Source organism: Athene cunicularia (genome assembly GCF_003259725.1).
Source record: "Athene cunicularia isolate RWA chromosome 1 unlocalized genomic scaffold, athCun1 chr1_part1, whole genome shotgun sequence".
In the NCBI taxonomy this organism is placed as follows: domain Eukaryota; kingdom Metazoa; phylum Chordata; class Aves; order Strigiformes; family Strigidae; genus Athene; species Athene cunicularia.
Genome location: NW_020799091.1, coordinates 1,362,588 through 1,380,635, shown reverse-complemented (window position 1 = coordinate 1,380,635; position 18,048 = coordinate 1,362,588). Strand labels below are relative to the sequence as shown.

At 50.7% G+C, this 18,048-nt stretch overlaps 1 protein-coding gene across 1 annotated transcript; it reads right to left on the bottom strand.

Moving 5' to 3' along the window:
* Positions 1–375: 375 nt before the first annotated feature.
* KLHL35 (kelch like family member 35) lies at positions 376–13,747 on the bottom strand. Its single transcript, XM_026855462.1, has 7 exons — positions 12,966–13,747; positions 9,665–10,555; positions 7,630–7,814; positions 6,943–7,061; positions 5,736–5,924; positions 4,906–5,094; positions 376–4,044 (listed from the first exon to the last, which is right to left on the bottom strand). Exons 2-7 carry the CDS (start codon positions 10,552–10,554, stop codon positions 3,856–3,858), a joined length of 1,761 nt encoding a protein of 586 aa, XP_026711263.1. The 5' UTR covers position 10,555; positions 12,966–13,747; the 3' UTR covers positions 376–3,855.
* Positions 13,748–18,048: the final 4,301 nt, after the last annotated feature.

The window sequence follows — 18,048 nt, the reverse complement described above, 5'->3', positions numbered from 1 at the left end:
CTCATTTGCCTGCAATAAAAAGGCTTTTTTTTTTTTTTTTTTAACTAGGTAGCAAAGGTTACCAAGCAGTTCAGCTTGCTTTCCACAGCAGCCCTATCTTCCAGGTTATTTATAATTCTTCCAGTCTGCGTGTCATGGATAAATGTTATCAGTCCCTGAAGAACTTGCTGTCTACACCATTCATGTGATTTGTTCACAAAAAAGCTTTTTCTTCCCACTGGCTCCCATCCAAAGTACAAACATACCCAAAATAACACAACTACTGAGACAGGCAGCAGGAAAACCAAAAGGATGGGGGGGGAGGAAGGGGATGGTTTAAGTGCTAATTAGAAGTGATTGACAAACGCTGTTTTGGAGTGGGAAAAAAAAAAAAAAAAAAGTTATTTATTTTGTTTTGAAAAGCTTAAATACATAAAACTGAAACTACTGCACATGCTTTGCAGATGATCACTACTTTCTTTCTACATCTTTTGCTACACAGAGAGCCCACAGCAAGTCTGCGCATTACTGTCAACACAGCAGGGAGGTGCTTTACGTGTGGTCTGAAAAGAGTCTTCTCAGAAAACGAAGCGCGTTGTAGGGGCAGACAGTTTCACGCTTTGTGTTCTTCTGGCATGCCAAGGAAGAGCAAGAATCTGCCAAGACAAATAATTTTTCGTTTTCTCTGGAAATACTCTTTCCGTCATGCCAAAAGTTTCCCCATCCTTAAGTTGAGTTTGAATGATCCAAGCACCTTCTCTACACCGACTTGGCCACGATGCCATGTAACAGTTGAAGGTACCATTCCCTGCAGACAAAAAGCAATACCTTAAACTTCCTACTTGCTTAGACTGAGAATTCAGGTACCTCAGACAAAGGCTGGGACAACTCAAAGATGGGTTTCCAAAGCTCCTCTGATGCTCCATCAACAATATACTTTTGGAATGCCATGAAGCAATATGCACAAACAAAATCCCGGCAGCAAAAGCACTCAGGGTGAATATTTATAAATGAAACCAAGGTAAGTTCCTTCCCTAACCCTCCCCTGCACGCCCATAGCTCACAGCCCTTACAAAATACAAACACATTTCAGTGGTACAATGAATATCAGGACCAAGAAGGAGGCAAACATTTTAGCATCTATGCCACAACTTCCACCACCATGTTACACCTATAGCAACACACCACACATGTCAAAAGCACATGAGAAAGCTGCTGAGAGTATCTGCTACCCTTTTGAGTGCGCTTACTTCTACAGGAATAAGGTGTGAAGTACAGCAAGAGACTCCCAGGAGGCATTAGGAAAATCAGGAAAGACTGTGGAAAGAGAAGTTGTAAGTGCAACTGGAAAACTCTTTCCTCTCAAGGCTCTTGCTACACCCAAATATATTACCACACTCATTTTTCAAGGACAAGAGCAGAAAGAGCTGTCAGCAGCCAAGTGAGATACGTCTGTGTTCACAGCCCTATTCCAGATACCCTAGACAAGGCAGAAATTTGGCATGAGGACCATCCCTTTGATAAGGCCTGACTCCTCACGGTGCCCACCATCCTCTGCTGGGCAGATGCTCAGCGCGTGCCCCTGCAACCTCTGGGTGCGCTCACTCTCGAGACACCAGCAGAGTTTTCCAAAGTGCAGACCAAGAGGACGGACATGCTAATGGGACATTCTGCGGAGAATTAAAAACCTCCTTGGCCATACGAATCATGGGTTGAAGTGGAGATACACACTTTGAAGGGTCTCCCGTACCGAAGCGGTGAATTGCTTAAGGCACAGGGGAACAGTAAGAGATGGACTGTGACTCGTGGTCCTCAGGAAATCAGGCTGTAGGAAGATAAAGGTCTGTCTGGCCCTGACAGCTATCACATCATGGGTTGATGTGCTTCTACTTTCTCTTGTGCCAATTTAACTGAGGGAAAGGTGCCGCTTTCTCCTGAAATCACCATTAAATGACCCAAGAGAGGATGCAATTTGATTGCAAATAAAATTGCCTTTTACCAGCATAAATTTTTTTCTCTCCTCATGGGAATAACCGATACGAGCATTGAATCTCCTTTATATTGCTTTAAAGGACACATCGTGCTGCTCCTGATCTGACAAAAGGGCTAACCCCCACCCCCATGCACAGGCCTCAAAAGAGAAATTGGGGCCGAAAACGTCCAAATAGTGCACTTCGATGAACGAAACAGCCATGATAGCCCTGAGACTTTACAGACATGACTGTGAGGACCGTAAGGTACATTTCATGCAGTGAAACATCTTGCTTGTCACTTGGCCAATGGAAGAACACGCATTCCCTAAAGAGAAGAGGAGATCGTTGCTCCGCGGCTGCAGCCAGTTTTGGTTCTTCAGCAGGGGCTTCTTTTTGCCATGTTTTACAGGCAAGCCTGATATCATCACGGAGAAGAGTTGACCTTGTCAGACTTGACAGAAAACAGAAGTACTAGAGGACGACATAAAAAAACAGGTATATAGGAGAAACAGGCAAAACCAGGAGGTTTAAGACAATTAAAATGCCCTGAAAAGGGAAGTGTCTGGGCCAGTGGACATTGTAGTTTCCTCTACTTCAGGAAGAAGTCATCACTGGGGAGAGGAATAAAGGTGCAGAGGAAACAGCAGCCAGCCAGCAGCCTGCTGTAGAGAGGTGCACCCTGCAACGTACAAATAATGGGAGTTTTTAAGAGACTCCACTCTACGTTTGGCAGCCACCAAGTCCCTAATTGAACAACATGAACATCTACACGGAGCCATCAGAAATTTTCAGTTCCAGTCATGGTCTAAAGACACTGACACCAAAAGCTATGGCTATTCTATCAAATCAAATGTACTCAGGATCATTTCTGGACCTGAGACCACCGGCTTGGAGCAACGCAGTCTGTGTAATTAAACACTTGCCCTCCAAATGAGCTGCACATTCAGGCTCCCAGGGACTCTGTATCAAATCTGTTAAATATTGTTTATTTTAATACGTGATAGCATACTCCAGAGTCACACCGAGCCAGCTGCGACGCTGTGGCTACCATGCTTCAGGTCTTCATGCTTAATTCCCACACATTAATCTTCCCCCTACCTCCGCTCTCGGAAGGAGGAACTCTTGGCTACGTGGTTCACCTGCCCTCTTGATGACAAAGAGGCAGTGTGACAGCAGTCCGACCACAAAACGTGTCTGAAAAGAGACAGCACTCTGTGCTTTAGGGGAACAGACCCTCATACAGCATGTGCAGAATGGAGAGCTTGGACTATTTATCCAGGTTTTGGGGAATTCAGTGGAGAATTTTTCTTGGGATGTCAGCTTTGAACTCTCAGTCTCAGATCTCATTTGTAACGGGACGGTTTGTGTATGTTAATGACCATTTAGGTCACCACCGTGGTTTGACACAGGGTTCTACAGAGCTAAATGCACAAACAGTTGACAGCTTTAGCTAAAGATTTGGATCCTGTAACTCTAAGTGTTACTGCAACAGCCTTGGGCGTCAGAAAGCAGCAAATACATGTCCTTGCAGGACAGTGAGCCTCTGTCAACAGCATAACAGAAAACTATAATCTACAGCCAGGAAAACCTAAGTAAAGGTCAAATTCAGTAGTTCCAGGGGCTGCAAGGGTACTTGAATCCTACTGCGGCAAGGTCTGCGATGTAGCTTCGCACAACCCAGCACCCTTCCCTCCTCTCACCTAGACCAGCATCAAAGCCATTGGCTTCACCAGGCCAGGAAAAAGAAAACAGAGGTTGCTCGGAGGCTGGCTGGAGCACTTCATCTTCAGTGGCTTGTATTGTCCTTCCCCTCACAAAGGTGAGATGTCTGTCTGCGTACTGCGTGGCCACTGTCTCAAGGGGAGGCTCTGGGCGGGAGGTGGCTGCAGGTGGAGCCCCGTGGTCATCTGTTCATGCGCTGCAGGATGGTCACGCAGCCGTGATAACTGGTGCAGCGCTGCAGCGGCGGCTGCTGCTCCACCTTCCCCGTTACCGGGTCGAAAGTGAACGCTTTGTCCGTGCCTTCCCCGTTCTCGTCTCGGCCACCCAGGATGTAAATCTTCCCTCCACACACCGTCAGGCCACAGCTCTCCTGGAAAGCAGAAGGAAAGCGCAAGAGCTGAGGAGCAAGCCTCCGGCTTTAGGGGCTGAGTGGGGAGTGGGGCTTTGCAACAGGCTCAACCCTCACCCGCCCAGCAGAAGGGAGCAGAAGTAGGGAAGTGATGTCTGGCTCTTGGGGTGGTGCAATCTTACTGTTTCAGTGAGAATTTAGGCACTTTAAATGCCTCAGGCCATTGATGGGACTGCTGCTGTTTCTGGCAGTTCCCCCAGACTCACAAGCCCACCAAGAGACCAGAGACCCAGCAGCCAGCACCTCCCTGTGAAAGCCACTTATGTGGGTCCACTGACAGGGACATTTTAATTCAGATCAGTTTGAGACGTGTCCCGTCGTTCCTCTTCAGCTGTGCCACAGCTCACGTTGCAGAATGGCTTTGGAGTGCAAAACTGTGAGGACAGTAAACCAAGATACGCAAGACCAGCACCAGTCCTTGTTCAGTCCGAAGACCAGACCAGAACCAGCATAACCCTCACCCAGTCCAAAGACCAGACCAGACCCAGCATAACCCTCACCCTGAAACACGTGATGTGAAGAACAAGTCCTCAACACAAAAGGTTTCACCGCACAGATCCTCTCCTCTGGCACTAATATCTAGTGTAGACCCAGCCTCAGCAAGAAAACTTGGGTTTGCTGAGGTAGAGACATCCTCCAAAGAGTATGGACACTGACAGTGAGTACATATATGTTTAAGTTGCTCTACAGAGGTCACATTCACATACTAAGAGCCAAACAGATAATGTATTTTCCTTGCCTTCAATCTCAGCAAAGCACAGATGGCTGCTCTTCTAGAGAGAGGGGCAAGGCTGAGAGTTCTTTTCTAAACTTCTTCCTTACCAGAGGCCCAGGGAGGGTGGCCACTTCTCGCCAGCTGTCTTTCCTCGGATCATAGCTGAAGATTTTACTGAGAAGTCCACCTACAACATAAATAATGTTGTCCAAGCAGACAGCACTGATGCACCTCTGGTAAAAAGGGGTGGGAGACAGGAGCGTCCACTTGTTGTCCTCTGGATCGTAACACTGGACCTGGGAGGAGAAACGCAGCAATGGGAACATGAATCTACCACATTTCCCCGCTCGGATGAAGCTGCTATTCGTTAGAAACAAAAACGAAACATGGATGGGAGCTTCAACACCCAGAGATCAGTGCAGTGAGCAAAGGGATGAGGGGCTCTAACATTCCCTCTTGCATTCAAGTCTGCCAGACAAACTACAAGCCCACACAGTGACCCAGGCAGTGCACGGTTAAGTGTTCAGAGATGGACTGAAGAAACACTGATGGCTCTTCCTGAAGCTCAGGAGACCAGAAGCACCATGTCTGGCTTGCAGACATCTCCTCCACACAGTTACTACTGCTGCTAATTATTTGAAGTGAATGGACACAGTGTTGGAAGTTTGCTCCTGTGGTGTCTCAGGGCTCACCAGGCTTCAGAGCAGAACAGGTTCTACTGAAACGGTGCCTCACATACTGTCAAATCCTGACAGCTCCCCACTTTGGCCCCTAAGCTTCATTGGCTTCCATTTAACCGTATGACTTATCATAAGACACCCTTCATTAGTCTTAAAAAAAGGCACCTTTGTAGCTTAAGGACAACCCCGTTTCCCTCTATGTCCCCTGGCAAACCTTCTTTTTTAGGCCTTTGGCATTGTTGATGCCCCAGCGGTACCTTGTCGGTGTTAGCGGTGTCATCCACAGCACCACCCAGCACGTAGAGCTTGTTCAGGCAGGAGACCACAGCCGCCGAGCTCACGGCTTGTGGCAGCGGGGCCAAGGTTGACCAGCTGTTGGAGAAGGTGTCATAGCACTCCACACTGGAGAGGCGGTAAAAACCATCAAAGCCTCCCACAGCATAGATCTGCCACAAAAAGAGTAAACAAGGCGATTAGAAACTCCTGGACTCACCTAACAGGCTATGCTGTCACGGCATGTGTGAGAGGAGGCTGGGACTTGGCCAGAAGGACAGACACCAAGCAGTGATAAAACCTTGGGGTTGGACTAGATGACCTTTAAAAGACCCTTCCAACCCAAACCATTCTACGAAACATCCTCCACTGTGTAGCTTTCACCCAAAGACTTAACACAGCTATTTCAGAAGTCTTTCGCCATCCCACGTGTCGTTGTTTAACCCACCAGGCACCTAAAAGCCACAGCTGGTTGCTCACTCCAACCCCCAGTGGGATGGGGGGGATAATAGGGGAAAGAAAAAAAATATTTGTGGATTGAGATAAAGACAGTTTAATAGGACAGAGAAGGAAGGGGGGGGTGGGGGGGGGGAATTGAATTAGAATATACAAAACAAGTGATGCACAGTGCAATTGCTCACCACCTGCCAACTGATGCCCAGCCAATTTCCGAGCAGCAGCCACCAGCCAGCTTTCCCCCTGGTTTATACACTGAATACGTTGTCATATGGTATGGAATATCCCCTTGGCCCGTTTGGGTCAGCTGTCCTCGCTGTGTCCCTTCCCAACTTCAGGCGCCCCTCAGCCTTCTCGTGGGCAGGCCAGCACGAGAAACTGAAGAGTCCTTGACCACTGCTTAGCAACAACTGAAACAGCAGTGTGTTATCAACATTATTCTCATCCTAAATCCCAAACACAGCACTCTACCAGCTACTGGGGAGGAAATTTAACTCTCTCCCAGCCAAAACCAGGACAACATGGTAGATCTTATTGCTACAACTTCATTTTTGACTACTTCAGATGACAACACGCACCCAACAGAAACCAACGGCATCTTGGCTATGTCCTAGTTGCTCTCCCATCAAAACCATCTCCGAGTGACCCAAAAGACAAACACACACTGAGAGTTACTCATTGTACCGGGGAAAAGTGCTCCACGTGGCTTCTCCCAAAATTCGGGCTACTGCCTACCTTGCCCTGAAGCGTTGCCATTTTGTGCCTCCATCGGCCCTTCTGCAGACAAGCAACCTTGATCCAGACGTTCAGCTGGGAGCTCAGCACCCAAACATCGTTGCTGCTGATGTGTCCTCCTGAGAAACAGAGGGATGGAGGTCTGGTGCAATCCCAAGGACAGCACCACCGCCTCGTTACACCACAATATTGCACAATTCCTCCACGCAATGGAACAGTTTAGGCCAGAATATGGTAACTGGGTTATGGCCACGTAAACCAAGTTTCCCAAGGGAGGTATCATCTGGACTTCAAGACACTTATTACACTGCCTTATCCCTTATATAGAACTCATACAATAGGCATTATATTTTAAGTGAGGGACAGGCAAGAGACTGTTTTAGGAAACCCTGTCTGAGAGCATACACCAAAACCAGCTCATTGCACAGCTGAACACTTTTGACCGATACCCAACGAACAAGAGGGAAAGGCTTTTTTATTCCTACAATCCTCCCTCTCAAAAGGTGAAATTGTTCCTTGGGAACAGCAAAATCCAAACCACCTAAGGATAAACTTCACCAAGAAGTGACTTTGGACCCAAGCTAGGATGCATGAAACCTGGTGATAGACCTAAGCAGTGGCTGTCCAAGCAGAGGTCGTGCTGTTCTTTGCAACCAGGAAGGGACCATCTGGTCCAGGGTATCTCACCTGATATGTACACATCGTTCTTCAGTGTGCAGGCAGCAAACTCTGACTTGGTATAGCCAGGCACGCTGGAGAGGGCTGTCCACTGCCTGCTTTTTGGGTGGTAGAGGTCTGTGAAGGGCAGCTTCAGAAGGCCTTTCTTATCACAGCCCCCAATGACGATGATGACTTCTGCCAGCTCCATGAACCTAGACCATGAAGGGCACGAGTAAGTCCCCGGGCCAGGCTGCTCCTTTCCATCACCCCTCCCATCCTATCTAGGACACTGGCAGCATGGCCCCATGCACAGGGCAAAGTCCTCTCCTGCGTCACCTACTGATGTTCAGGGCAAGACATTTCACCCCTGCACCTTCTCTTTTGTCTGCACAATCAATTCAAAGGCACCTCCCAGCTTGGGTGGGAAGAGGTCCAGACTGCGTAGGGAAAGAAAATGGGAATGACCTTTAGAAGTCCCTTGTGAGATTGCCTCCTGCCACTCACCCTCCCCCTTCCAGCACAATCAAACCTCATAATCTTCAAGGCACAGCCACGAGTGTGGAAAGCTGTTCCTGGCAGCCTGCCTGCAGCAAGCTCTCTGCCTGGAGAGAGAAGTGTTTCCAGGAAATATCTTTCTCTCCAGCCCTAATAGTAGCAAGCAGACGAGACAGACAGCAGGGGAAGGAAAATCCTGCCAACTAGTAGGTGGCAAGAGAGGAATGGCTCTGCAGGAGGGGAGAGGAAGGAGGAGGGTGAAAGAGGATTTGAAAGACTTGGTCCAATTCCCAGCTCTGCCACAGTTTGTGCAGGCTGAAAAAATTCAAGAACAAAGCTGTAAAAGGAGGGAGGGATAATGTGGATGCTGGGGAGGGCGGGGTGGGGTGTTTATCCCCAGTGAATTTTAGCTGTTTGCACCCTTGAGGAGGTCACCACAGACCCTGTCGTTGAGCAGTTCTGTATATAACAGCCTGTTGTGATGTTCAGCAGAGATGTGTCAAACCTGACAGAATCATGCCCTAAATGCCAGGCTGGGACTTCTGAGATGCACTGGGGCAACCTCCCTCCTGCCCAGGATGCTCCACTCCTTGGGCTGAAGAGCAGAAGACTGTAAGAACCTGGCCGTGCAGCCCCATGGTCACGGGCGTGCTCTGGAAAAGGATGGCCCTCCTTGCAAACCGACTCGGTTTGATGTAGCAACCCACCCCAGAGCAGCGTTCTCAGTCAGTGCTCTGACCAAGCACACCCTAAGGGACCTCTGGCACCAAGAAGAAACAGCAGAGACTTAAAACATGGCTGGTCAAATCCAAACTTCACAGTCACAAAAAGGTGCAGATTTCTACACACATCCAACCCTAGAAATCAGTTCTTTCCCCGCCTCCACCTTTACTCTGGCAGCTGCCTGCGTCAGCATCTCTTTTTCTTCTTGCTGTTATCAATAAATCAATGGAAAGAAAAAAGGAATGAAAAACCAATTTGGAGATGCCTGGGCAGCCATCTGGACAGTAACTGCTTTTTTTTTTTTCTTTTCCTGGACATTAATTTTTGACGCTGCAGCACCGTGCTGATGGCCAGGAGGACTGCAACTGGCCCAAGCCTTCCAGCTAACAGACAGCCTGAAGAAGGTGGAGGAGAGACTAAAAGAGGTGAAATGAGAGCAGACCAGTGGCAGAGCTGGGAATGGAAAACAGGCCTCAACCCAGCGCTCTACCCACTGGTGAAAGTGGATAGAAATAAAGAGCGACAAACACTCTTTCCTGCCCATAGTCTGGACATAGATCTGGATAGCATCGTTGCACACCCAGAGCAGTGTGACTAGAGCTCTGATGGCCAACAACAACAACAGCAAAGTGTCACATGCAGTACTACAAATTTCACAGGAATCCTTTAAGCCAGGCAAACCTCCCCAGTGCCTTCATTTTGGAAACAGGGAGGCCAGAAGAGAAGCAATCGGAGGGAAAAAAGAAAACAAAGAAACAAACAAACAACCCAAGAACTCCCCTCGGACTTTAAGATCCACCATCTTAGACCGTGCTGGTCTAGGGAAGAAGATGATGTGTTTTACCTCCTGGGCCTTGATCGCAAAGAGCTGACCTCGTTCCCGAGGATGTAGTACTTGCGGGCCTCGTGCAGTAGAGGAATGCACTCCTTTGAGTCCTGGATGAGTCCGTCCATTTCCACCTTCTCCAAGAAGTAGGTGGGGTCAAGCAGGGGCAGACGCACATGCTCGAGGAGATCTTTCAAGGCTCCCTTCCTGGCGGGTACGTCATGCCGTACCCAGCGCATGACTGCTTCAAAGACCGCTTCCTCCTTGGGGACCACCAGCTGCTCATCGGACAGATACTCAACCAGCTCCTTCACACCCATCTCCAGAAACTCTTCATGACACGACACCTCCACAAAACACTCCAGCATGAACCTCTTGCTCTTTTCTGTCAGAGACGCAATGGAAAATGAATCGGCAAACTTCATGATGCCCAAACAATTGCATGGGTGAAGCTGACCTTCGAGGAAGGTGACGCAAGCATCCCTGAGCTTGGAGATCTGCAGCAAGTCAGACAGTTCCAAGATGCCTTCAACGTTGTCCTCCTGAATGATGATGTTCCCCCCATACATATAATCAAGAAGGAGAGACATAGTGGAAGCAGATATCTTCTGGATATTAATGATATCTTGGTGGCCTTCCTTGAGGTCGCCACCAAACATGGCTCGGAAATACGTGCTGTTGGCTGACAAAGTGGCACGGTGACAGGGAAATTCTTGTCCATCAATTAATAACACCACATCTGTGAAGATGCCGCTCTGCCGGTAGGAGTTCAGCGTCTGGAGGATTTGCTCAGCGTGGCAGGACCCACTGCAGAGCTTCATGTGCAGCTTTTCTTTGCTTGGGTCCCGTGTCACATTCTCCAGGCTGCTTGTCCTGAAACTTGATTCTTCTTTCATCATTCGATGCATCCTGATTGGGAGGCAGTGAAGGACACAAGAGAACAGGACGCTATTAAAATATCTGACTGCAAGGTCCAACACCATCATGGTGTCTGCATCTTCCTCGGTGCCACGAGGAAGTACAGATTCTAGCCAAAAAATAATCACGTTCTACCCTTTCACCTGCACACATGGCTCCTCTTCGGTGACCAATATTTCTCCAAACCACAGCACAGTGACAGGCACTAGGATATTTCCAATCAAACCCCATCTCAGTACACCAACTTTTGCTTTTAAGTGATTTTTCTTCTAAGGCCTTGCCCAACCTATGCTCTGCTACCACTTCAACGCCCTTTCCTTTCCATCTCATAGCTCTTACTAACTGGTTTCCCCCATCCTCTCAAATGCAAGCACTCCACAGTACAGCCCAGCTGTGCCAGGAACAATGCAGTATTTTGACTTTTTCTCCACGACATCTCCCCAGATTTTGTGTTCCAGGCATATCCCAAAGTAAGGATGTGAAACTGAGATTTGCCAAAGGTAGCTATGATGTGACCTGTCCAAAAGCAGGAGGGGATGTCTACATCTGACATACCTTTCCTGCTAGATTCGTTCTCCAGAGGATTTTAAATCTTTCCTAAAGGATTTCATGAAGTGATTGCAATGAAGCACAGCAAGACTTCTCTCATTCAAGCTCTAACGGATCACGCTGACAGTGTGAGCAGCAGGACCCATCCCTATAGGACAGGGCAAGTCCTGTGCTCAGCCTGGAGGCTGCAAATAGCTGCACATCCAAAAGGGGTGATCCCTGCTCAGGTCAGGGGGAGGCAGCCAGATCACCTGTAAGGTGCAACCCACCCCTGGGGAGAAGGGTCTCTGCCTACAGAGGAAGGTCTGAAAAGTGGAGGCTCATTGTGGTATTGAAATAGCGACAAGAATTGACTATTTCTGACACCACTAAGTGAATCAAGGACCCCAAACTCTCAACTCCTGCCTCGATCATCCTAGACCCACTAACAGCTTGGTGTTGCTACATTCGCTTCTCCCTAAGAGCCTGCCCTGCCCCATCACTGCTGCACAAACCCAGATGCTGAGGGGGGAAAATAGCGAGGAGGGGATTGAACCTGGGTCTCCCTGTGCTTTCACCAGCTGGATATTAAATAAAGGGGCACAGCAATGCCATCACGTGTGTTTTATCAGCATGGCAGAGGGTCAGCACCACTCCTTGAGGGGGGCGGTGTGGGGTGTGTGCCAGTGAGGGCCATCAGCAGAGCACTCCTGGTCACAGCTTCAAGCCATGCAGGCTTTAGATTGCTTTTCTGAGGCTCTGTAACAAAGAGACAGTTTGTGGGGGTCGCTCAGACTCTGCTCTTAAGGGCCCCCCAAGTCAGGCTCTGGAACATCACCCACAAGCCTCTGGCAGGAGCACAGGTTCCCCCTGGGGTGACAAGTTGCCAGACACGGGTGGCTTTGTGGTGTCCACACACTCCCCTGCAGTAAGGCAAGTAGCGCATCCCTCGAAGAGGGTTACCTTGAATTTCTCACAAGTCAAAAATCCCTGCCGTTGCTCTACTCCATCACTTCTCCTACATCTGTATCTCCCGGACAGCCATCGTGTCTGACCACAGACCCCAGAGGAGACCCCATGCTCCAGAGGACACTGGAGGACACTGCCTGCCTGCACCAGGGGAGCTGTGTGTAGGACAACCAAACCTAGTCCTGAGGATCTTCACCCCACCACCCCAAGAAAGCGTCACCATATCCTTTGTGCCTCCAGAACCCCCCAGCAATGGGGAAAACACCTCTGCCCATGCCACGGGGGAGATAGAGACCTAAAGAGTAGTGAAGCAGCGCGACCAGCCCTAACTAAATAGCTAAAAAATCCTGTGGGAAGAGGCGAGGGCACTAAACACCCCGAACAGCCCTGACAGGTGCACAGGGCTCCGTGTACAGAAGGGAACCGCTGCTGGTTCAAAGTGATTTAGAGAAGTTACGACAAAGGCAGCTCTCTAGAGACGCCTTTGCAAAGAGCACGGCGGACTCCGCGTTTCGCCGGCACACGCGGCTCCAGCCAAGAAAGAAAAACACATCCATGTCCCCACTTCTCTCCGACTTCCAAGCCACCAGAGTCACGCACAGCTCCGTGCTGGGAAGAAACAGCTCAGGCTGACCTCCTTACAAAGAGACACACCCCCCTCTGCTCCCCAATTAATCCCAGTGTCCTTCCCCAGTTCACATCCCTCCTGTCTACCCATATGACACATGATGCCAACACCAAAGAAACAGCGGGTTTGCCCCATTACCCTCACTCATGCACAATCCTCTCTGGGGGGTCACACTCTCCACCCAAGTACCATACAGCAGCAAATGCTGCATTTTTAATTTTTTTTTTTTTTTTTAACAAGCCTCCCCAGCTGCTAGCGCAGTAAGTCCAACATTACCTGGCCTACAGGTTGTGTTCTCCAGGTGGGACCTAGCGAAGACTCAACTTCCCTCTCGGAGAGCTCCCATCCATGGAGACAGGTCCCTTCACCAAAGCACGCTCAGCCCTTCTGCGGCAAAGCTTGGGGAAGCACAAAAGCATCCCCTTTATCCTTGCTGCTGGAGAGGTGGGGGAGAAATCCGCTTTTGTTTCTCCTGAATGACATGCCAGAGAGCTACAGGGCATTAGCCATGCAGCTGTCAATAACAGCCAGCCAGGGAGGAGCCAGGACCTAGGGAAAACCCATCGCAGCTCAGAGAAAATATATCACACCAGGGCAGCTTAAGAGGGCTGAGCCATCTGGAGAGCAAATTGAGGCCCAGGTGGAACGATTCATTTGATAGAGACTAGAAACCACACTAAAGCCGATAAATAAAATACGGCTCTGTGAGCAAAAGGATGCCTGGAGCAGGAAAGGACTGGGTCAGGGAGGAGCTGCAGTCCCCCTCATTAACATGTGATAATTAGGTAATTAGGTCCTTGAGGATGAAGAGGACAGAAGGGGAGGTTTGCCCCGTGTGGCTTTCTGCACCCTCCCCTCTAACTTGATCCCAGTTGTCAGCTGGATTTTTAAATGCTCATAGCAGGGATCAAAGCAGCCCTGGGGAAGCTCCACGAAGTAACCCTTGTGCTGAAGATCATCGAACCCCTAATGTGATGCAGCCAGCCTTCCCTCTCTCACCCAGCATCGCTTTGAACAACTTGTGTTATGTCATGCCAGACACAAGAGAAATATTAATAACAACCCGCCCTTGCACGCTGTCATCCTAGTGAAATCATCTTTTTGCTGGGCACCACCACTGCGTTTGCTGGCTGGCTCCCTTCTGCTCCTCTCCCATCGCTGGGATGCAGGGCACAAGCTGGCATCCTGCTTACTCCCAACATTTGCATATGAATCACTGGCAACCTGGAAGGGACTGTGGTTTCCCAGCCTGTGCAGTGGGCTGGGGGATTTGCTTTTAGGACCTTTTACCCTGATAGAGTCGGCACTGCCAGGCTGCACTGACCAGGGGGTGCAACCACATCTGCACAAGGATGGAGCTAGAGATGGTGGGGAGTGGGTCATCAGGACAAATGGCAGCACAGTACTGATTCGACCCTGTGGGGCACAGCAAAAAGGTCTTCAGAGCGCTGGAAGCTCTTCAGCGAGGTTGCAAAGCTGTCAGCTCCTGCAAGCTGTAAAGCACGGGACTACCAATTTGTTCAAAACCAAACCCCACCTTCAAGAAGGATATGGAGCCCCAAGGGTGGAGGGAAGCAGCTACTAAGAGTCGTAAACACAATGAGAAGGCTTTGCAGGGTGCAGCTGTCCCCAGGCCCAAGCCATGTAACAGATTTCTACCTCCAGACTGCACTGCACTTGGCCCTGGGTCTCCCCATGTGATGCCACTGTGCCCCAAAGTGGGGTCCCCATGCAAAGGCTGTGCTACAACCCACACTTGTGGCCTTTTTGTGTGAAACAGAGGGTATTGGATACCCCATAGAGCTGCAGGACTTGGGGGGGTGTTTGAAAGGGGCTCTGCTAGGCACCCCCAGAAGGATGCCTTATGCAGGAGCAGGAGTTGAAGCTGTCCTTTGCTCCCGGGTCTTCTCTCAGGGTAGATATAGTCAGCAGAAGCAGTGATCTTACAGGGGATTGGGACTAAAAATCTCTTCTTCACATTAAAAATGCTCAGCCCCTGGCACATGGCCTGTGGAAGCCATTAGGCACAAAGCCACAAGCATTAAAGAGATGCAAAAAGCAAATGCAAGTATAGAGAACCAGGAACCCCGGGTGCCTGCTGGGGAAAGCCCTCTGTGAATGCAGGACCAAAGCTCCCTGAAGGAGCAGCAGAGGATCCATGTCAGGAGGAATAGGGAGAAGGGACGCAGCTAAACTGAAGAGAAAACAAGTAAAAAAGAATTGAAAGGACAAGAGGAAAGAGTTCTGGATAAATCAGGTAACAGAGGCCACAGCAGTGAGATGTCTTGAGGGAGACAGCCACTAGGACTTGATCACACTGTGGTCTGTACCTCCCCACCACATGGCCAGGAGAAGGAAACGCATCCTGTCCAGGACAGCAGTCTGTGCGCTCCTGCCACCACCACCCATGGCCCCACCTTGCCATGGAGTCAGGACACTGCGGCAGCTGCCCCCCCCAATGAAAATAGGGCTGCTGGGCTGCTGAAGGGCAGCAGCTCCTGACTGCCTTTGCTCTCGGGGCTTCACGGTGTCGGGGCCTTTGGCCAACGGGAGCCGCTATTGACTCCGGGTCAGATTCATCCTGGGTATAAATGGAGTCCCCTGGGGGAGCCATTCTGAGCTCGTCCCCCGGAGCTGCGGCCAAGGCCTCTCCCCTGGGGTCAGGACGCTGCCCATGGAAACTCCTCGAGGCGCCTTCGGTCTGGACACTGCCCGGAGCAGGTCCTCAAGGGTGAGAGCCCTCACTTGTCAGTGAGTGAGAGAGCATGTCGGGGTGTCCTTAAACCCGAGGAAGTCGTTCTCTTCTCCTCTCACAGACATTAGCACCTGTAATTTATGGAGAACTAGTTAAATGTGTTAACAAATTTTTAATTTTTGGCGGTTGGTGGTTTATTTGAGACCCTCCGTAACAGACACCCTCTTTTCACCCTCAGCCAGTTAGCAGAAGTGAGGGGCAGTCACACACCAAGTACATGCTTAAGGGCAGAGAAGTAACAGAAACACAGTCCAGAAGGAAGAGAGGGAAAAAAAATAAGTCTTAAGAGGGAAAAAACCCAAATTGGTTTCTTATTTCACATGTGGTCAATACTCCCGTTGAGCTTGAAACCTGGTCAGGAGTTTCAGGAAAGAAGAGGGGAAGGGGAACCAGCTTTCAGCCTCATGCTGCTGCTGCTCACATCGTGGCTTGACCTTTCATACTGTTTGAACATCAAAAGCTCTTAGCCACTGCAGCATATTGAGTTGCTGAGAAGGGCTCCGAGGAGGAGGACAGTGGTGGGGGACCCTCCTGAAAGCATCAAACACCCACAGCAAAACCGCAAGATGTGAAGGCAGAAGCCCAGGGAGGAGGGAGAGCCTCGAGTCGCCTCCCCCCTGAGCAGGAAGAGGGAGCTGGGAACGAGGGCAGCGGGGACTCAGGGTGGGCAGAGACTGGAGTGACAGCGCCCAACGTCCCTCACGGACATGAGCAGCTCCAGGGAGCACGAGTGACCAGGAGCACAGGAACAGGGCGAGCAGATGGGGTGCAGCCCCCTTCCAGTGTCTAGAACTTATCTGAGATAGTTCCTTCTTACCGTCCTCTACAAGTAGACTCAACCATGGTCTGCACTCGGGTCAAAACCACCACCAGAAAGAACGTGGTGACCCAGAGGGAGCTGCCACGCAAACACGCAGCGGTGCGGGCCCCGGCTGCAGGGAGTGCCTGAGCCCCTCGGTCCTGCCGGGGGGCAGCAGGGACAGCACCCGTGTGCTGCCGTCGGCTGGGGGACCTGCTCAGCCTGGGGAGGGACTCAAAGAAGAGGTCGAGAGATTAAGTATTAGGGAGTGTGAAAGGGAGATTGATTGGTGGAGCAGCACCTCGGCACCCCTAAAGCAACAGGAGCAAGTGGAGGCTCCAGAGGAGGCGGGTGATCCCTCATCTCTTGCTACTAGGCAGAAGGAGGGGACCTAAGAGACAGGGGAGGCTGGAAACAGGGTCCCCAACTCAGGGAGGCAGGAAAATGCTTCCCCAACCTCCAACACCCTCCATGGTGCCCCTTCACAATAGATTCAGGGCCCTGGAACTTTTGAATGAAGAAGACAAGGAGGAAGAAAATGAAACAAATGAGGAAGACCAAGGTCCACCAAGGCTGGGTCACTCTAGATCAGGTACTGAAACCAGTTCTGAGAAGAACTGCAGAAGAGTCACTGTAGTGGGGGACTATTCTGAGGGGTGTCAAAGGCCCCCTATACAGACTGGACCCGCTTCATAGGGAAGTCTGCTGCCTCCCTGGGGCCTGCATCAAGAAAACACGGTAACAAGTGACAAGGAGAAGGCTGAGGTCCTTAATGCCTTCTTTGCCTCAGTCTTTAATAGCAAGTCCAGTGGTATTGAGGGAATCCAGCCTCCTCAGCCAGAAGATAGAGACTGGGAGAATGACCCCCCACAATCCAGGAGACAGTCAGTGACCTGCTGCATCACACAGACACACACAAGTCTGTGGGACCAGACGGGATACACCCGAGGGTGCTGAAGGAGCTGGCTGGGTGCTCGCCAAGGCGCTTTCCATCATTTACCAGCAGTCCTGGCTGACCAGGGAGGTCCCGACTGATTGGAAATTGGCCGATGTGACGCCCATCTATAAGAAGGGCTGGAAGGATGATCCGGGAAATTACAGGCCTGTCAGCTTGACATCGGTGCCCAGGAAGCTGATGGAGCAGCTCATCCTAAACACCATCACACAGCACATGTGGGACAACCAGATGCTCAGGCCCAGTCAGCGGGTTTATGAAAGTCAGGTCCTGCCTGACAAACCTGATCTCCTCCTATGACAGGGCGACCTGTTTATTGGATGAGGGAAAGGCTGTGGGTGTTGTTCACCTTGACTTTAGCAAGGCCTTTGACACCGTTTCCCACAGCATTCTCCTGGCAACACCGGCTGCTCGAGGCGTGGATGGGCACAGGCTTTGCTGGGTAAAAACTGTCTGAGGGCCGGGCCCGGAGAGTTGTGGTGAGCGGAGTTAAATCCAGCTGGCGGGCGGTCAGGAGCGGTGTCCCCCAGGGCTGGGTGCTGGGGCCGCTCCTGGTTAACATCTTTACTGGTGATCTGGACGAGGGGGTCGAGGGCACCCTCAGTCAGTTTGCAGGTGACCCCCGGTTGGGTGGGAGTGTTGGTCTGCTCGAGGGTGGGGAGGCTGCAGAGAGACCTGGCCAGGCTGGAGCCACGGGCTGAGCCCGACTGGGGGAGTTTCACTGAGGGCAAATGCCGGGGGCTGCCCTTGGGCCACAACAACCCCCAGGGGGGCTCCAGGCCTGGGGAGGAGTGGCTGGAGAGCTGCCGGTCAGAGAGGGACTGGGGGGTGAGAATGAGCCAGAGTGTGC